Source organism: Botrytis cinerea, chromosome 6 (genome assembly GCF_000143535.2).
Source record: "Botrytis cinerea B05.10 chromosome 6, complete sequence".
Taxonomy (NCBI): Eukaryota; Fungi; Ascomycota; class Leotiomycetes; order Helotiales; family Sclerotiniaceae; genus Botrytis; species Botrytis cinerea.
The window spans coordinates 1572338-1593390 of NC_037315.1; the positions used below are offsets into that span (position 1 = coordinate 1572338).

General features: G+C 44.1%; 4 protein-coding genes across 8 annotated transcripts; 2 read left to right on the plus strand and 2 right to left on the minus strand.

Annotated features, from left to right (window-relative positions):
* Positions 1–9: 9 nt before the first annotated feature.
* On the plus strand, positions 10–949 carry BCIN_06g04620 (hypothetical protein). Its single transcript, XM_001559181.2, has 2 exons — positions 10–175; positions 226–949. Exons 1-2 carry the CDS (start codon positions 76–78, stop codon positions 918–920), a joined length of 795 nt encoding a protein of 264 aa, XP_001559231.1. The 5' UTR covers positions 10–75; the 3' UTR covers positions 921–949.
* Positions 950–3245: 2296 nt separating this feature from the next.
* On the minus strand, positions 3246–5262 carry Bcsed5. Its single transcript, XM_001559179.2, has 3 exons — positions 4475–5262; positions 3671–4367; positions 3246–3606 (listed from the first exon to the last, which is right to left on the minus strand). Exons 1-3 carry the CDS (start codon positions 4722–4724, stop codon positions 3582–3584), a joined length of 972 nt encoding a protein of 323 aa, XP_001559229.1. The 5' UTR covers positions 4725–5262; the 3' UTR covers positions 3246–3581.
* A 480-nt stretch (positions 5263–5742) lies between these two features.
* BCIN_06g04640 (hypothetical protein) lies at positions 5743–14560 on the plus strand. 5 transcript variants are annotated; one of them, XM_024693548.1, is made up of 5 exons: positions 5743–6346; positions 6418–7340; positions 7689–10291; positions 10546–12637; positions 12705–14560. In XM_024693548.1, the coding sequence occupies exons 1-5, from the start codon at positions 6300–6302 to the stop codon at positions 12722–12724; spliced, it is 5685 nt and encodes a 1894-aa protein (XP_024549337.1). In that variant the 5' UTR covers positions 5743–6299; the 3' UTR covers positions 12725–14560. The 5 variants fall into 5 exon arrangements, with proteins under 5 accessions (XP_024549337.1, XP_024549334.1, XP_024549336.1 ...); XM_024693550.1 differs by having other exon boundaries at positions 6418–10291; XM_024693551.1 differs by having other exon boundaries at positions 10546–14560.
* A 2673-nt stretch (positions 14561–17233) lies between these two features.
* Positions 17234–18359, minus strand: BCIN_06g04650 (hypothetical protein). The gene is made up of 3 exons (XM_001559174.2): positions 17819–18359; positions 17623–17757; positions 17234–17561 (listed from the first exon to the last, which is right to left on the minus strand). The coding sequence occupies exons 1-3, from the start codon at positions 18317–18319 to the stop codon at positions 17526–17528; spliced, it is 672 nt and encodes a 223-aa protein (XP_001559224.1). The 5' UTR covers positions 18320–18359; the 3' UTR covers positions 17234–17525.
* Between the last annotated feature and the right edge of the window lie 2694 nt (positions 18360–21053).

Sequence of the window (21053 nt, forward strand, 5' to 3'; positions counted from 1 at the left end):
GATCACCCAGTCATACCAAAACAATACGTCTCTCTTTTTTTAATACACAAAAGAGTTATAATAGACAACGACAACATGAAGGGGATTGTGGGAAAAAAGAAGTCTAACGACAGAGACGAAATAAGACAGATTTCTGAGAGCAAAAATAATGAAATGTTTAGACCCCATCGTCGAGGTGAGCATTCAAACTATAGTAGACATAAGAGATAACTAACGTCATTCTAGAAGCTAGCCTTCACCTAATAGATCTCCCCTTGGACATCATCAACCTCATCGCAGACAACATACCACCAAGTTCCATTGTTCTCCTTGGACTGACCTGCCATGTATTCTATTCTCTCTTCTCCAAACAGATTTCCGAGACAGCATTGAACGCCCCAATTTGGAGTCTACCCATAGACTCAGAGCAATCCAAAGCAACCTCGGTAAATAAAATCAAACTTCAGCTACACCATGTACTCCAACATTGGAGTGGATTATCCGGCTACAAATACTTCAACACGGCTGATCTGTATAGATTGCAAAATCCTGCTCCAGTAGCAGAAAAGACGAACTCGACGGACAATAATGTTTTCTCGCTAATCCGCGCTGCGATGAATATTTTGACAGCCCTTGACGATACTATACGTTATTTGAAAGAGGTCGAATTTGGCGCTCTAACAGACAGACAATGGAAGATTCGAAACTCGACGAAATTAGCCGGGGGATTTTTCTTCAAATGTCCCCAGCCTGATGGAAACAACACGTACCTTTGGAATAATTTACCGGAGGATGAACGCCTGGAAATCAGGGAGTTGATGCAGTCGTGGTCTCCTAGTGTGGAATCATTGAAACATGAGTTCAACTTGCACAGACGACTCCGCTGGTCGCAAGATATGATGTCCAAATATGCTGAGTGGAGGGAATTGATAGGTTTTTGATTAAGGGTCTGGTCACCCTATAATCCCTACGGGTTCTGATACTGAGATATGTTGCTGGAAGTCTCCTAGAATGAAGCTTTTCGCTATAGACTATGGACAAGCTACCTAGTACATCTTTCGTTCATATCTTCTTTGCTTTCTCGACATTACAAAATTGGTCAATCGAGGGTGAATTCACACCAATGCAAATCAAAAATAAAGAAATAAAAAAATTGCATCTCAAAACAGTGCCAGAAGCCCAATAGCAAAATCATTGTAATAATCCTTTCTCAAGAGAAAAATTACAAAGGGATGACTACCAACACCGAATAAGCCTGAATGAACTCGCTCTCTTCTCCTATGGCTTCCAGGTCATTATGCTTATCTACTAAGATCGGGTAAAGACAATTACAATCCAAAATAAATCTCATCCCGTGATTGCTTTTATTTTCTGTGCATAAAGTGACGTGTTTAACAAAATATATCTGTGCAAACTGTTCTGTTCCGTGGCTCCAGAAATTCCTTGAGTTCGAACTGATATTCCAAATCTCTGAGCAGTGAAAAAAAATAAAAAATATGGCCATTATCTTTATTGTAAACTTGGAGATAAACCGTGCCAATGTTGAAGCATCTTTAATGGCCCATTCACGAACCCTTCATATTCCTCCAAATTCGCAAGTGCGAGTTCTTTCCCATTTTCCCAGCGAAACTTTCAAAGCTTCTTTTAATTCCCAATTCCTGTCTGTCTGTCTGTCTCACCCGCTACAGACCAAAATCACAATGTCCCCCCTACCCCATATTATCTAAAGCATAGACAAATCCACCAGCTGAAATCCACCAACGAGAAGTCTCGAATCCGCACTCTACTTCTCCAGAAGATCTCTCACGCGAACTTTCATCTTTCCCAATTCCACGCCTTGGAACGGAAATATTGAGATCCAGATGCAACTTCACCTACCCTACACATACCCATGACCGCATCCAAACACTATGATATATACGCATTCAAGCTTCCTTCCACAATCTAAAATCATCAATATCCATCCATCTAGAAAACTCTTCCTAGCTTTCCAACACATCACATGTTCATCGCCATCGACTCTTAATTAACCCTCCCCCCTTCCCCTCATCACATTCCCAACATCACAAGACAAGAGCTAAATATCCCAAACTTAGTTGCGTTCATTCCGAACGAGAGTTTTCCACGTGAGGAACATCAAAGCAAATTCGACAGCTGACGATCCGATCTGATACGTATGACTGGATGGATCTAGGTTTGGGTTTTGCTTTTGCATGTAGATGATGGATGGTATGATATGGTATGGTATGGTATGGTATGGTATCGTATGGTCATGTAGATCGAGGTGAAGTATATCTATCCATCATACACAAGCTCGAGCTCTGCGGTCGAAATTGGAGAGATGAGAGAGATAATATAAATAAAATACACACCAGCCAAAAGAAAATAAAAGAAAAAAATGAGCACAATCGCCATTTACAGTTATTAATAAGTCGGCAATTCACTCAATAGGGAAATATCCAGCGAACAGCATGCATCACGCAATCAAAGCACGCGGCCCTCATCTCCATCCCCCTCCCCCATCCAACCCCACTCCGCCAAACTTCACACTCCACCAATGAAGAATCATTGGATAATCGGATTCTCACCATCTCCAACAACACAAACACACAAAACCCCAAGCGGCTTTAGCTCACTTGGGAGAGCGCCAGACTGAAGTCCACTTCTGTTTCTATTCGAGCATCATGCGATGTCGAGTTTATCTGGAGGCACTGTGTTCGATCCACAGAAGCCGCATTCTGCGAGTTGAGGAACACCTTGACTGTTATTCATTTTTGTTGGTTTTTGATTTGATTTTTTGGGGAAGGGAGGGGAGGTGGTGAATGAGAATAAAAGAGGGGTGGATTCTTTTTTATGGAGAGGAGTGTGGAGATCTGTAATGAGGTGGGTGGATGGATGAGTGGGGAATGGGAATGGGAATGGGAGGGAAGAGAAGGGATGGATTGTTTGTCTAGTTATATTATTATTATCTATTCATTATTACCTATCTATCTATCTCTCTATCCATCTCTCTACATCATCATCCATCCATCCATCCATCCATCCATCCATCCATCCATCCATCCATCCATCCATCCATCGGCTTTCGATATTTGAAATAAACATATACATACATACAGATTTTAAAGAGGGACGAAGGACACAAGGAAGAAGAAGTAATAAAAGATATCAAACAAAATTATGAATGAGTAGGTAGACTCAGTTCAGTTCAGTTCCAATTCCCAAACACGTCTGCTAGAGATCTAGCCAACATTTCCACATTCTTTTATTAATTACAAGTTCGTTCTTGTATCTAGTAACAAAAAGAAAGAAAGACACGAAAGACAATATCGGAGTGTAGGAAGAGTTAGTATAGCTATATATACAGGAAAGATTTAATATGCACATATCCATTTCTAACGGAGAAGAACTCTACTCAGAATAGATAGATAGATAGCATTCTCGAACCAACAGTGCCATTTCGTGAGGCTTTATTCATTAAAAGGTATATCTCATCTACTACGATAACAACAACAACAACAACAATAATGGTACAATTGCTTTCCTCATCTCCATGCATTCGACATCGCGTTAGGTCATGTATCTCAATAACAACCGAACCTCTATGCCGCTATTAAGACCCAAAGTCTGTGATGAATGTTAGCTGAATTCCTCTACAAGTCGAGAATAAAAGAGGGGTGATGAAACTTACAAAAAGAAAATCATAAGAACGCCAAACATCTTAGCAACCAACCAGCGATTACCAGATACCCTCGACCAATATTTCAGTAGTTCTCTCTGAGCCCCTTCCACATTATCCACCACATCTTCTGTATTCGCATCGATTCTTTGAATCATTTCACTCTGTTCCGAAACCATCGTTGCTAATTGTCCAAAAATCCCTCCGAGTTCATTAATCGTCCTCTCGATGGCTTCTATAGCTTCTCCTCTCTGATGAATATATTCATTTTGCGGTTGCGCCTCCTCCATCATCAACAACTGTTGATCACCCACGGGATTCAAACTTAACAAATCCTGGCCCGGGCCCGGACTTCCTCTCGTCGGCGTACTATACAGCGGACTCGCGGATTGGGAAATATTCGGCTGGACATGCGACGAGACTGACGAAACGAAATTCTCGGTGCGGGAACGCGAGGCTTGGATATTCTTGGTGCGCACTTCGAGGACGTCTTTAAAATTTACGGATACGTCGGTGAGTTTTCCTTGCAGCATGAAGACGACATTTTTGTTGTGTTCGCCTTCTTGATCGGCTTTGGGATGTTGAGCGCGCGTGAGACTTTGGAGACTTGAGATTTGTTGGTTGAGCGAGGAGAGATCTTGCTTGATTATGAATGTGAGTTCGTTGATTTCGACGGGTCGGTCGTCGAAGAGAGTTTTGCGTTTCGCCACTATGTCGTCGGTATATTAGTATTTAATTCTTTGCCCCATATCATATCGTCCCTTCATCGTCCAAGACTCCTTCCAGACCCCAAAAGAAAAATGCATCTCATCTTACACTCGGCCAACTTTTGTAATTTCTCCATGGTCCCCGTTATCCCTCTCCCAATCTCGGCCGCCTTCCGCGCAAATTCCGATCTCCGCGGTTTGCCATGTGCATTCGCATCGCCATTTGCAGCGGCCTTTTGAGAATCGGATAGAAGGGACTGTCTCTGGGCGCCTGCTTTCGACGAGGCTTGTCTCTTTTGCACTTGTGTCAGGACGGATCGGAACTCGTTTGTTCGATCTTGTATCGATGCGACGGCCATCGCGATGGTTTGCGTGGATGGATGTATGTGTGGAATCGTTTCGCAAGGGGTTTCGGCGATTGACCAGATGTATTGGTGGGTTCAGCGCAGAATTCTTCTCCTTTGTTCGCGGGTTGCGATGAGAGGTGGTTGAGTGTTTGGGAATCTTTGTGATGGCAATTGTGGTTGTGGTGTAGACCCTTGAGGCGGCAGGTAATTTAATAAATATCTTTGGGAATTGTACAGGATGTTGAATGTTAAAAGCAGTGGTGTGGTTTTTATGTGAAGGAGTATTTAGATTGAAGTGATTTCTGCATTAAAGGGTATAAAAGGTGTAAAGGGTGTTTTATTTTGTTTTGTTTTGTTTTGTTGATTGAAGTCGTTGGTTGTATGGAAGGATAATTAATGCCAGAGAATAGGACAGCTGGTGTTTCGGCTTCTTGATTCTCTTGCTTCAGCGTTTGTTTACTCCTGAAAATTCTTGGTGTTCCATCAACCCTGACCCCCAGCAGTGAAAGGCTCAAGATCTGTCCCCCCACCGGTTGTGTCTGTGCCAATCTGGATATCTATCTATCTATCTGCGTTGTATTACGCTCGCCGCCCTGCACATTTATTTTAGGATAAAAATAAAAAAAGCTTTCCATGTCCTCTGCATCCCTCCATACCATTCGTTCGTCATCGGCACATCGTCTGTAGACGTTGTGGCTGAGTTCCAACGCAACGCTTGTCTGTGGGTATACGGGCAGAGCATCCATCGTCGTATCATCGTCTGGTGATCCTATGCAGCAGTGAGTACTGACGATCAACGATCACTCCTCCACAGTCTACGCATTCAGCATGCATCGACGAGGAGATGAATGAAGAAAAGGACTCCCTCCCTCCGTGAAGATGTACTTATTACTCATTTGGCCCAGAGCACAATGTGTCAGGTTATCCCCTCCACGTTTGTAAGGAAGGTATCGAGGACATACTATTGTCACTTACATACACGAATACTAGCGAGGTGTATATATACACATGCACACATATCGTACATACTGGCTCTCACTTGTCACCCACATCATCCATTGAATGTCTGGAAGTCCCCAACTCATAACGTGTAATCATCCATCTTCATGTCGTCGCACCGTAATGGAATAGTCTCATCGTTTCACCGTTTCACCCCTTCATCCTCTCGTCATATTAAATCCACGCACCGGTAGCCGTCTTTGTACTAGGTGCCTCTGACTTCATCCAGAACCCCTTACCCCATCCTCATTCCAAGAAACCGGGGGGGGAAGCAATCAATCACGCAGCAGCCACAGCATTCATCTGAACTTCTGAAGATTTCCGATAATCAAAAAGTCGTATCTGATCCACTCCCTCACCACTCACCACTCACCACTCACTCACTAATACCTCCTCTCCTCAAATTCCCTCATCCTCCTACTGATAATAAAATCCTCCGTCAACAAACAATAAATCGACATCTTGTCTTGCCACCCTCGATCTCCTCTCAATCACTCAAAACATCCACCTTCCATCATCCATCATATTTCATGGTCAAAAATATGATTCTCCCGTGGATCGCGAAGAATTAATGTTTGTTGTCGCATCATGGCAAGGCCATACATCAATACCTCGGACAAGAATGGGTCATTATTGTAAGCTGTTGTAACTCCCTTTCGCAATTCTCACAGGTCATGCAGAACCGGGCTAAATCATCCATCACCAGGAATCCTATGTCTGGAGGTGCAAATACTCCCATCTCCTACAGAGCGAACGTGAACCGACAAAAGACAAAGAAATGGGCCGAGGCAAAGAAGATAGATTATGGAGGGGACGACTGGGGAGACGACGATGAATATGACCCTTACGATGCATATGGGAATGAGCCCGAACCAGCACCCGCACCAATATCTAAACCTACAGGTCTACGTCAACCAGGGCAAAACCTTGCTGGTGCGAGGGGAATGTCCCAGGATCGAAGCCAGAAGAGTTATGGCAATCTCCCATCAGCTTCTGCTGGCAGCGCATTGAACAGAAGAAATTCCTTCGAAGCCGACGATGAGACGAGGCACTTTTCGAATGCAACCGTTCGGCAAGAATCGCCACTACCTACCTCCCCACCTCACTCTGCCGATTCCTCAACAGTTGCCGCAACTCGGTTTTCTCAAATGGGCGTGGGAGGTATAAAGCATACACGCGACCCGAGTGGCCCCCCAACTTTACATATATCTACGCAGCAGTCATCTCCTACAGGGTTACGAAAACCTTCCTTGTCTGCTAATCCCGTGCCACCCGAATCTTCCTTTAACAACGAAGACATTTCTCTGCCCCCTCGCACTAACACTAATGATTCGTCGGTCTTGTCGGTTGGTTCAGTCAATACACCAAGCGATTATGGAACTTCGAAGGATTTTTCCCCGTCTGCAGTACCGGCCCCATTATCTATGCGGCCTGCACCCGCCCCTCAAAGCGCAACCAGTGCAGCTCCAACTACCAAGTTTCCTGCACGAAAGAGCAGTCTGAGTACCGCGGGAACAGAAGCTCAACGAATTTACCAAAAATCCCAAGAAACTGTAGCTCAATCATTCCCAACGACTTCCAGACCTTCACCTTCCCCTGGCTCTGCAGATCGGTCTGCAACCACCCCAGGTGCGTCAAATATTAAACCTTTACCATTTATCAGGCCTGCGGATATTTATCGTCGAATTGAAGAGGAAAAACAAGAAAGGGAGCGGGCATCGTTAGATTCAGTCAGACCTAGCATGGACTCACTTGGAATGGAAAGGTCGAGTGACATGTCACATTCACTAGGCAAAGGGTCTGTCCGTGAAAGGTCGAGTTCTGATAGTTTAGGACCTGGAAATCGTGGAAAATATAGTATGGGTGATGAAGGCTTGGAATCTGGAAGACGTTTGATGCCAATTTTAGAACCTGTTAAAGAACGAAAGAGTGAATACGGCTTCGATGGGTTTAATGCTAATGAAATTCCATCACCAGCCCAAGAGATTATAAATTCTCCAACCGAGCCTAACACTACAAGTCCCACGCTCCCGGACTTGCATCGAATTTCCGGATTTGGTTCTGACTTCTTTTCTCGATCAACGAATGACAGTGCCCCCGTTCCTCCAACCGAAACCATATCAGAATTACCAGAGCAAACGTCCCCGGGAAATTCTAACCAGCCAGGAGATACCTCTCTTCGGAGTCAACCCTCCTTCGGATTCAAGTCTGTTGTCAACCAAGCCTTTGATAGCAAGGACGATAACTCGGTTCCTCCAACACCAGTTTCTAAGACTGAAGGTAATGTAAAGAGATCTGATAGTGAAAGCACCGGGACAGCCGGAATTAGCCCCATCATGAGTCGTGGTCCAAGCACTATGGACAACCGCGATCGTGACATGTCAACACCTGCTATCATGGAGCAAATTGAACCTGTCTCTCCACGTCTTCAAGCGATGTCACATGAAAGCGATCAGCAGATAATTCCTCCAACTTTTATTCCAGGCCATCGACGCGATATTAGTACTCCAAGTCCGGGTAATAGCCCCGCCCGAACACCAGATCTCGGTAACGCTTCCAAAAGAATATCAATGGGAGAACAAGCCTGGATATCATCCGTAACTCCTACCTCTCCCACCGAAGGGAACGATCAGGATGCTGATCCAGAACCCGCACGTCCGAGCCTCGATCGCGATGTGAGTTTTCGCCCTCAAATTCCAGGTGGATGGCAGTCATATACGACCACTGCAACTACTAGCACTGTTCAACCAGAGACACCTCGGTCACCGTCTCCTCAGGTGCCAAGTGATCCAGTTCAAGCTTTAGCAACGGAAGATTTAACACCTACTACGACTAAACATTCTCTTCCGGAGTCATCTCTGGAAGCAGCACGTGTTACGCTCGGTGTCAAATCTGACTCTATGCCAACACCTGATCCAAATGGAAATGTACATTCTGCTATGACGCCGCATCCTGAATTAATACCTAGTCTAGAAAAGGCTTCTCCTGAAGCTCAACTGCGTCCTGACTATGTCGATCAACCCAGCCCCCCAGATTCTTCATCTATACCACCAATCAAAGACAACTTAGTCTCTAGTGAAGAACCCGCGTCGGAAACTCTCTTGGAGCCAACTATGGACTTCCACTCGAATACAGCAAATGATTTTAGTGCTAATGAACTCTTTCTTCCACCTTTGCGACCGCAGGTTTTGCCAACCCTGAGCACTGACACTGGACCTTTGGACGAAGAAAATGATAGACTCCGGAAAGACATAGTCAAAAGTCTATCCCCGCGCCCATCACAATCAGAAAAAGTTCACGAAAACTTGCGTGAAAGACCAGTCTCCGATAATATGGATGAATCGCGCGAGAGCACATACTTAACGGATGTGTATGATGACTACTGGAATGATATAGGCGACGAAGATAACTCGTCCCCAATAGCAACATCATCTCCCGGCAAGCTACAAGCGGAGCAAGCCATCCCAGCAGATATGCCTGAAATTCGACCCCTCAGCTCTCATCGAATGTCAAAGCATCAAGCTCGTCCACCTTTACCGACTCGTTTCTCTTGGGAAAAAGGTATGGAGAGCGTACCTCCAACTGATACTAGTATGCCTGAATCACCAGCAAATCAAGTTGAGCTTCCCGTGGAGGAAGTCGATGCACCAATTGAAGGCCTACAACAGATTGACCCGGAGCCATACATGGAGAAGGAAGTCTTAGAAGAGGTTCCACGTAATGATGATCACATGGGAAGAGATATCGCCTTAGGTACTGGTGCTGTGCTTCTTGGAGGTGGTGCTGCTGCTGCTGTTACTCAACACACGATTAGCCCTGAATCCCCGCCCGCCGCTGACGTTTCTTTGGCTCAAGAAAAGGAGCAACCGCAATTTGCTTCATATCCAATCGTCCTCACTCCTGAGGATGAGCACCCGGCTTATGGGTCAACATTGGATCTATCCACTGACCCATTAGGGTCTAATCCCCACTCTGCATCGAGTAGTCCAAGTCCCTTCATCCCACGTGAACCCTCACCTGCACGACGTGAATCCGCCACTTCTCCACGGTCATCTAGCATGGGAAAGATTTTAACGTTTAAAGAAATTGTAGGGATGAAAGATGTCCATGAAAGGGTACATGCTTTCGATGAAACAAGGGAGCGCTTTGCGGCTATGGACTCGGGTATCCATGAATGGATATTTGCCTTGAAGGCTGAACAACCAGAGCATGCTGATGTGAATGAATGTTACGGAGGTTTTAGAACAAGTGTACCGACTGGCTCAACCAGAAGAAATACAAGAAGCGGATCCGCGGCACTGCAATCGCCTTACTATCAACAATATTTAAATGCTAGTGCACCATCGCAAACATCAGTACTTCCATCACGACCAGGACAAACTGGACCTTCTGGTATTCAGCAGGGCTTCTCACCAGCTCATGCTAAAATTACAACTCAACAAGTTCAAGCTAAGGGGAAAGAGTTTCTTCACACCGCTGGAATATTTGGTGGTAAGGCTGGAAAGGCTGGTTTCCAGGCAGGTAAAGGATTGCTGGCAAAAGGCAAGAACAGGCTTCGTGCGGCCGGTAGTAGCGATAAGGTAGATTAACATCTCCTTCTGGGTTGGATATGGGTTTTTAGGCGTTTTATTTTTTGAGTTTCCATCGTTTTGCTTAGTTAGCGTGGGTGAATGCTTATTGCTTTCCCAATCCCGTCTGACGGGTGTGTACGACTAAGGAAGAATCCAGCCCATCACAATTGTTTTTTTCTCCTTGCTGTGTGGCCCATCATCATCATCGTCATCATCATCATCATATCATGAGTGTTGCAGCGCTGAGTCTAACCCTTCTTTAGACAAGTCCCCTTCCCAAGTCGAGAAACCCTGATCGTTCATCATGGGGCTTAGCGCTTAATTTATCGAAAGCTACAGGCCGGGCCGATCCCGGTCAGAGTGTAGAGCAGAACATACCATCCGAACCAACTAGACACTCACAAATTTCAACTTCATCGGATGTGCTTACTCCGATTAGCATGGTCAGCATTCCTCCCACAAGCGACGAAGAGACACAAGCGGAATACGCGGACGAGATAAATGTAGTGGCACGTGATACCGCAGGTGAGATTTTAGCTCCCGATAAAATGGATGAGCGACATATTCTAAATTCTCCGGCCCCCATGAGCAAGTTTGAACTGACATGGGATCCTTTCGACACAGCCCAATTTGCCGATTTAGATCACTTCGCCACTGACAAGCAAACTAATGAATTTCCAATGAATGCCGATTGTGGATCAAACAATCCCTCCGTTCTGCCAAGGAGTGTGCAATCAATTAGTGATAACACGGCTTCTAATAATGCTCAAAAAGAGAACTTCGATCGAAGAAATTCGGCATTAGCTGCATCGATCATCGGAGGGAACACAGTTCAAGCTCCTGCAGAGTTGGAAGCATCAACTCGGCCTCCGATCAGCATGATTAATCGACCGCGAGGAGCAAGTCTGGATCAGGCTACTACACATGATCATTATAGTCGACCGCCTATGGGTTCTGTACAGACACTTCTTCCTGCACAAACGATTAATCAGACTATAGCTGCTTATGGGGAGCAAGGAAGGCAACCTTCATCCAAGACATTGCCGCCTATCCGACGCACATCCAAGTTCGGATTCGAATTTGGATCCAGAAGACCCCAAACCAGATTTCCTATATCTGATGATGAGGATGAGCTTGATGTTGATTATAATGGTGTTACACAAGATGCAGCAACATCGAATGCAATGGAGGCTAAAAAGAATCTTGCCCCACAGCAGAATTCCCATGCAGATGTTGCAATTGCAGACGTGGTTCGAGACCCAAAACCAAATCTCCAAATTAGCCCGCAGCCACGTTTCTCGGTTTTCCCTCGTGTCACCGATCCATTTGTTCAAAAAAGCCCTACGCAAGACATGGGGCGATCAAACCCAGCCATCAGACATAATCGACAAGACTCATGGAACAGCGTCTCAAACAATTCTCGATCTAGACGAGGTTCGACTTCTGACAAGCAGTTTGTTCAGCCTCGTGATAGTAATGCTCCGCCACTCATACCAGCTTTACCATTTGAGACACCTCCTTCTTCCACTCAACGCTACCCCGAACTATTTGGGGGCCCGGTTACTGGAATCAGAAATGAGCCTGATATTCCACGTGGATATAATCAGGCACCTCCTAGTCGAACTGAACCTTTTCCTTCATATGAGCTCCCTGGATCTCGGCTCCCTCAAAGCTCCAATGAGCCTACTACTCATCGGCGACGACGTAGCTCGGACCTTGTTCACAGAGGTATAAATCTCGTACGCTCTTTGTCTAGAGAACGACGAAGGTCTGTTTCGAAGGATGAGAAAACACCTCCTGCTGATACCTCTACTCCTTCTCCGATGCGTGACGACAGGCAGAAAAGAAGGGGATCTGGCTTCTGGGGCAATTTCGATATGACCGGTGAACACTCATCCAATTCCGGAAGAGAGAGTATGGTAGCACAATATTCTGGTAGTCAGTCCAATTTTATGACAAGCCAGCATGATAATTCTCAAACGCCAAACCCTTCTCTCAATCCTAATTCTACATTGGGAGCACCGCATTCTAGTATGATTGGGCATTCTACGACTACAATGGGTAGAACATTTCAGAAAGATGAGAAGCGTGGTCGATTAAGCGGCTTAAGTGGCCTCTTTTCGCGTTCTCCCAAAGGAGATGGGTCGGTACTCTTCAAGCCAAAAAGGGCCACGACAGACCTTTCAAGCTATAGTCCCCGAAGTGGCACCCTTTCTTCTCCCCAGTTCGAAGGCCATTCCATACAAAGCACAAACGCGAACCATAAACGAAGACCAAGTCAACCGTTGAACTTTCTTTCTAAATTAGCCCCTTCCACATCTCTTCAAAAGACTGAAACCCCATCAAGACAGGATAGTAAGCTGAATCTGGAACCCCGCCCGAGGCGCCCTTCAGTGAGTGGACTATTGACCGGTATGCTTAGAAAAAGATCGAATACGCTAGAGAAAGACAGCCAAAGAAGTGAAGATAATGGCAGAAAGCCTGTGGTTGTACCAGTGGCTAGAATGTACTCAGACCTGGCTGTAGAATCACACGAGGACTTACCCGACGCATTTGCCACACCCACACAAAGATTAAGGAAAAAAGATCAAGGACGAGAACGAACTCGCAATTTTAGAAAGTCAGAAGGTAGCAAACAGGAAAACTTAAGTTCACGCTCTCATTATTATCCTCCTCGGAACGGTAGCCCACCACGAATCCCTGAGCCTCAATATGATTCAGTCCCCATTCCAGATGGATATAATCTTGTCCGTGGTGATGGAACGACTGCAACACCTACGGACTATGACCCACGTGGTATCAATAAACTTCGGCATCTGTCTCTCGGAGATCCTCTGTCCGGTTCATCCCAACAGTACTTAGTATCTCCACCTGTCTCGCCTCTTGCTTATCCTAGTACCTCAATTTTGCACCAATCGCCACAACTTCATCAAACCTTCTCATCTGAAAGAAGACTTATTAATTTACCATTCTTAGATACACATAACTCGCCATTGACATCTCCGATTCGCACCGATCTCCCAAGCCACGAGGACATCCTAGCCCGATCGCCCGCTCGCGAGCAGCCTGGCCAGCAACGTCCTTTTCAGCTTGCGTTACCACGTAGCAGTGATGAAAGTGATCAATACTATTGTTCATCTACGCCACCTATCCGACATCCCAAGAATGAGAATGTGGCACCAAGAAGTCCAACTTCAATTCCTTTACCCATGGATGAATTCTCACCGTCATACGAAAATATTGACATCGATCGTTTTCCTTTGCCACCCTCGCCATCTCAACAAAGCCCAGACTGGCATCGAGATAGAAATCTTTCAGTGGCTACGGATGATGGTTTGCGGCGTTCTAGCACGGGAAGAAGTCTTGTTAGTGCTGTGTCACAAATTTCTGACTCTCCATCTCCACAACCACATAGGGTGAGTGTGATGGAAGATAAACTTTATGTGGATTGCGATGACGGCCCGAAGCGTCTTAGCGGGAATATCGCCCATCCGATTTCAAGATTGCCAAGCGAGGATGCCGATTTGGTAGACAGATACGCAGAAAGGGGGGCAGAAAACGGAGTTGCAATGATGGGGGGTGATGGGGTGGCAGATATTGAGGAACGCGAGATTAGCGAGAATAATTGCATTAAAGGCGTCATCGGCAAACCAACACATACAACAGAGGAAAGATTGCAAATGTCGGCAACGAGCTATCCTGGTATGGAGTGGAATCCTTACGCAGACTGATACCGGGGAGGGTGAATAAATACATTTCTTAGAGGATGAGAAATTATTAGTGCGCTGCGCGGAGGCAGGAGTGATGGAAAGCTGTACAATGAATACAAGAGTTATGTTTCGTAATGGATCAGGAGTGTCGGGTTGTAGGAGAGAGAGGCTATTCGAGGTTTTGATATGGAATGAAATGATCTGATATGATATTCGTTTTGTTCTGTTTTGATTTATTTGTTTTACTGCAATTGTAAGAGCGAGCTAGTTTATACCCGTATCTGTATATGTTTAGAATATGGTCTTATGAATGAAGGGGTTAATGAATGTGTGATGTTGGAAGGGAAAATACGAGGGGTGGGATGGGATGGGAATATATATGGGAATGGAAATGGGATTGCCTGGATGGAGGGTGGATGGGTGGCTTAGGAGTTGATTTTAGCGGGTAGGTGGCTGCCTGGGGGGGCAGGAGATGGTAGAATACATAGATGCTTATTGTTGTTTATGTACGAATTTATATTTTTGATGTATATTTGAATGTATATTTGAATTCATGTTAGAGGGTCGAGTTTGGATGTGGGGCTTGATTTGTATGTATGTGTGTGTATGTGTATGTATGCTTGTTATGAATTGAGTGTAAGATGAAATGTGAGATAGTAGTTGATTTTAGAGTTTCTAATTAGCCAAGTCATTTCCGTGAAAACTTCATCACATTGCAAAATATATCGTTTCTAGTAGTGGTAATTGGTTCACTTGGGCCCACGAGTCTTTTCAGATTGACTTCATTTATCCAATCCAAAAATTGGCATTTGTTTCCTGAGGAAATCTCGTTGGGGAATGAGGCAATTTTATCAATAGAAAAACAGAAATTGCGTGCCTAGTAGAGCTGTAGTTCGCATCGGTACTTTTTTATGATCACCTCGCGATTCTCGGGTGTCTCTTTATCAAGTCGAGTCGTGGTGCCAAGAGCAGTAGCACTAGTAGTCCAATTTTCCATGCTCGAGAGCCTGTTGTTGTAGCAGCCGGAATTGGATATAAGGCTTTCACAGCTTGGGAAACACCCATGAAGAGTGCTTTTCGCATCATTGCGGTATCTACGCTGACTTGGGAAGATCCTATTTTCATTGTGGCTGTTGGGCACAGGACTGGTGGACCCTGTTATCTTGAAGCTGTGGATGTATAACCTACCAGATCGCAATGTTTACGCGAGCACTTTCTTTCTTGATTCCGATGGGAGGTTCACCTTTAGAGAGCTTTCTCCGTACTTGGGAATACTTGGGAGTAGCAACGCAATGGATATTCTCTCTCTCTTGACTTTCGCTTTGCTACTTTGCAACCATCACATAAATTCTTTCCACGTATTTCCACGCAGCAGATTGCCATTTTGCGGCTCTTGGGATGACTTGGGGAGACTCTCTTGAATAAAGCGTCTTCATGGCAGAGAGGCGGGACTCGTTCGTGTCAATGAGTACGTCTCTGAGAGATTGGAATGCTTGAAGGTATTTTTAGAATCGAATTCACCAAAATGACACCTCTTGTTGGCGAGAATGACTGGTAAGGAGTGTTCTTGCTTCAAGATTCACTATATTCATGACTGACTTCGACCATGGTTGTTATATGACATGCTTCATTTCCACTCATATTCAAATGCCCTTGTCACATATATCATGAACAAAGTTCTATGACCAAGTGAGCCTCAAAACTCTCTGAAATGACTAGAATACAAGATGGTGTGACAGAATCACTCATCAGTGCACCATTTTTGTATACTGTCAGAGGCTGTGAACAGACATCGATCCTCAAATTAATTCTTTACTTCAGTGACTGATGCAAGCTCGGAAGTCCTTCAAGATGGGTTCAAATAGGACCCGGTCTCCCCCTCTGCTTTCTGCTGCTTTTCTTTATGTAATTCCCACCTACACTTGAAATACATACTATTGTCACCATAAAGTAGAGGTAAATATTCATCATGTCTATGCCACCACCCCCGAAATATAGTAGAATCGACAAATTTATTAAAAAACAGTGGGCCAACTATTTGAAGATGAGCTTGAGATATTGCAGAGATCAGCTTGAAGAAGAAGAAGAAGAAGAAAACGTTGTAAAGCTTATAAACGATGAACTCAAGGAAGATAAACATGATACTAGGTATAATACTAGTGCTAAAATCATGGCCATCTACAAGAAAGTTTCCCAGACGCTCTTCAGATCCAGATCCCAATCTTGCTTTCATCATAAATAAAACTCGCGCTTATTATGAGTCGTATTCAAACGATTGGACAGGGAGTTTTACGGGTTACCCCATGGTCAGGGAAGGAATACTTCTCGATGAGATTGAGGCAGAGTGTGGTACTAGGTTCATAATTGCTGACATTAGCGCCTGTCATTTAAATAATAATAAAACCAGAGTATTAAGACCCCATGCTACATGAGTGGGCGATATATTGAAATAAAGAATACGATAACAGCCGGTGTCGCGCCAATGAAAAGCGAGAAGTAGTTGCAAGACTCGTGCATTTCTTCGGCAATCTTATTGATACAGACCATGCCGCTGAGCTTTATTACAAGTCGCAGATCGAGCATCCAAAGAATGCAGCAAAAAGCTACCCTCGTGTGCCAAGGCAGACTAAAGAAGAGTTTCAACTGACGCAAAAATTTCAAATGGCAAGTTAGATCAGAGGTCCTCTTCTAAGAGATATAAGCTAATTAAGCCAGTACTGCTGATATATATACCATGTCTCAACGGAGATAGGTTAGTGGTTGCAGCGAAGGAAAGTTGGGAATAGAGTCTTCTTCGCACCTTGGTATTTCTTTTGCCAAGTGTCTTTCCCGTTGCTTTTGAGGTCCCCTCACATTCAATGGGATTGAGTTTCACGTTTCGTATGATTGAGTCTGGGGTCAAGTGCTTGGGCTAGTGTGCTCATGAATCCACATTTCTTTCTTAGGCGGGCTTCCGAAAATTGGAGTTGGATTTGAACATTAGCTAGATTTCAAGGTCAGTGCTTGGATTAAACAATGCTGTGGAGACCAATTACCGGAATCTAACTTGGTATTCAATACTCAATGTTTAAAATTAACAGAAGTTAGACAAAGAAAAATCGTAGTTGGATAAGGATCTGGCCATTTGCGGTAATGCTCAAATGTCAGAGTCACATTTGAACATTGGATAAATCACGAATGTTGTTTAGGTTGGCTTTGGACATTGCTCAGCCAATTCTTATGTCAGGCGTGAACATTAAAATGGCACTAGTTTTATTGGTCCACTTGTATCTAGACACTCGAGTACAATTTGACATAACACCGATGATGTCGCTAGTTCATGTTACATAGCACACTCAATTCCGATAGAATCATATAAAACTGATTCTTTCCTAATCATCTTCTATCCTTATACAATAAAATCAGAACCGACATCGTAAAACAAAGAAATCGGCCAGTTGCTAGCACGTAGCTTATCCATCAGGCTTCTCTAATTTTGATACATTCTGATAGTAATTTGGAAGCGTTTCCGTCTTCGTTCCAGATTCAACTTATCATTCACAGTTTGATAAACAATATCCCTCTGGAAGCTTTAAAGCGTCTCGGTTAGCATTTAAGATTTTGTCAAGGGGATGAACAGTGAAATCTCACCTGTTGTTTAGAGCATGAACCACCCTTCACACAAGTTGCATCATCCGGCACAAGAGTTCGAGGATCCTTCCATTGTGGTGATACCGGGCCTGCCGCTGCCATGCTTGGCGCTGCCCAGCCTGGGGCCCATTTCCTCTGCCAAGATAAGCTGTTAATTCTTCTTTCCTTTATATTTTCTTGTTTTGAAGACTCTTACCACAACATCCAGGAGAGCTTTCCCTTGATATTCAGAAGGTGCTGTCATTTCTAGTTTCACATATGTATCATTTATACCTCCGTAACTTGGATAACACCCAATTGACGATTCATATCCGCTTTTTTCCATAAAAGCTCCATCAATCGCATTCTTGAGTCCAGGGACACAATCAACGGCCCCACTCTCGCTAGAGTGTGCGGGGGACGAATCTATGTTTCCAAAACTATTTAAGTTGAGAACGTAATGCGCTTTAAAGCTGGAATCGAGTTTTTCCGTAATATTATAAGTACAGCAGAAGGAAGGGAATGGTGTTGGCTTGGCATTAACAATGTCGGGGGGTGGACCATGTGTAGTAGTTGTAGCCTCAGCAGTATCACGGAGGGCGAGGCTTTCAAAAGTGGTAGGGGCTGGTGTGATTTGTGCTGAAGGGATTTCCGGGTCTCCTGTGGCTGTAGTCGAGAGAGCCGACAAAAAAAGTAGTAAAGGTGTATAGATAAACATTTTCGATGAATGAAAAATGCAATGTATCAAAACAGATACCAGATATAAAGGCAAATTTCTAAATAAGCATAAAATGAAAGTTATTTAATTGACATGCTCAAGTTGCCCATCTTAGTTTATAAACAATCGCGACGCAAACAAAAGCGCTTTTGACGGACTGACTATTGGTCGCCAAGCTGAATCGATCTCAATTAACGCGCTAATAAGCTGATAGTGGTATGAAGTTCTGAGAAATTGTTGAAGCCGCTGCGGCTACCTGCTAAGCGCAGAAACAATGACCTTAATAAATGATGGAGCCTAAATCTCGTACAAATGATGAATTGCGTCAATTTCAGGTAAACGTAGAAGAGAGATTGAAAATCCTTGATATGAAAATTAGACGCCTGATTTGAAGAGTTTTCAGGATTCCAAGAATATTTGGATCCTCAATGATAAGTATACCTGCTGCACTATATAAAATCTAATTATCTTATAGATTAACCTGAAATCAATGTGCAATTTTGATTGCAGAGCGTAAGGAAGGTAATAGCTTTCGCAATCGTCGCACCGCATCCTTTAATGGCTACTAGTTTCCCAGTGGATTGTTGGCACAGAGATTTGGATGAAGTTAATCCGCTTGCACCATCGTTCATGATTTTCAATCCATCATTCCCCGCCAGTGAAGTAGACATTGAATCTTAAGTTGGTGATTAGATGAAATGATGGATGATCTCTTCATCCCTGATTGAGTGCGGTACGTAGGGAATAAAGCTCTCGATACCTCTGTAAGATCATGTGGCGTTAATTCGTTGAAAATTACAGTCGAGAAATCACTGATTCTTCCCTCGCAGGAAACATCAACCTGTCATAATCTCCTCAGTCCCACAAGTATATCTTATACTAAATCTGGGTGGAGAGTGACGGCAACCACTTGGTTCGAAAATAGCTTGTTTATAATTGATGTTTCTCAAAGATTTCGACGTGAAGACTAAATGAGGATCACCTAATACTTCTGTAATCTGACTGCCTTTAAGAAATGACACACGGTAACTCAATAGTCTAATGCGCTGATGGACGATATTGGTGTTCTTGAGTGGACTGTCAAGAATAGCGACCTGATATATGAGTAGAGCTGATGCGGCTGAGTGAGCTAAATCAGAATTCAAAACTAATAGGAGTAACATATTCATCAAGGTCAGGTTGGTTATATTTGATTTGCTACCTTGTTGAGGTTGCTAGCTAGTCTCATCTACCATAGGACTTTCATACTCATACGAGACAAACACACGGATATCGAACTCTGCGATTACATCGTCAAACCTGTTGTAATTCCATCCTGAGGTCTAGCAAAATGGGCCCCGCTTTGAAACTTTGGAGATTCAAAAGTTCTACTGGTCTTATGAAAGCCTCTTAAGCTAATTGTCGAAACAGCTACTATGGCTACTTCTGATGATCATTTTCTTGATTTCACCACAGGATTATCGGGATATGAAGTCATTGACTGATCAACAGCATTGGTAGAACCAATCCGAAAATTTGTTGGCTGGGCTTCAGTGGCTGAAACGGCCTCATGTGCCCAAGCAGAAGTTGAGTATCCATCACTACAGGTTGGTGACTGAACATCAGGATCTAAAATAGTGTTGAATCTGGCAGTTTATTGCTACCACCAATCTTGGTGTTATTTCTTCTCAAATTCCTATTCGTTTGGTCATTATCTCCGGCAATTCAAGCGGCGTTTGCCATGTAAAGCTATGGGTGACAAGATTTCAACCTTTTAAAACCGAGAGATCACTAGGCCCTAAAGGTGGCTCTAGCTTTCCAGACTCTAGTAATTTGTTTGGATGATGCTCTGTTATAATATATTGCCAATGGGAATCAAATACCTAGTCCTAGTAGTCCGTTGAGATCCAGGCGAAATCACTTCTTGAGGCTTGAAATGCGAGATTGAGCCTATAAGAACACGTCTTGTAACTGCAATGTTACAACTGCAAGTGATCATAACGCCCATAGAGATGGTGATGGAGATGGTGCCTGCGATGCGCAACTGTTACATCTTGATCAAAATCATGCGCATCATGTGATCTGGCCCTGCAAGATACATCAAACAAAGTGCCGTCGCGCCCTTAAAATTGTTTAAAGAACAAGTTGAAAATTACTTGATGACTCGGATGTGTAACAGATATGAGGGCATCCTTCGGCGCATCCAGAGCCGAGAGCAACTCGATCCCAGCCACTAAGGCCCAGTAACTGTACTGGAACGGGCACAGCTTTCGCACAGGATAAGCAAAGCGTCCAGAGAAACCCTTCCATGAAATGTAAATTCATTCATTTCGCGCCAGCATCGCTGCTCTTAAAGATCTTCGTCATTAACACTGCCGATCTGCCAGTAGTCTTCCACAGAAGTGGGGGTGGTGGGGGTTGCATGGTGGGGTTGAGAGATATTTCATCATTCCTCCACCTTGAGAGGTGATAGCTCTGAATCCTACTATCCAGGCTCGCAACCCGGAGAAAAAGCCGGACACCAAAATTCTATACCTCAGTCAAAATTTAATATCAAAAAATATGAGAACAATATTCCTTTCCAAAAACTCAGGGTCTAATAATTTGTTAGAGAAGAATTCTTAGCCCTCGATTTCAAATCGATTAAAATACATAAAGAGATTTATACGTAATTTCGAAAATACCATTTCTAGACTTCCTTGTATCTTGGCTGGTTTGATATCCGGCATTTTCTCCGGATCGCGAACTGGGTACT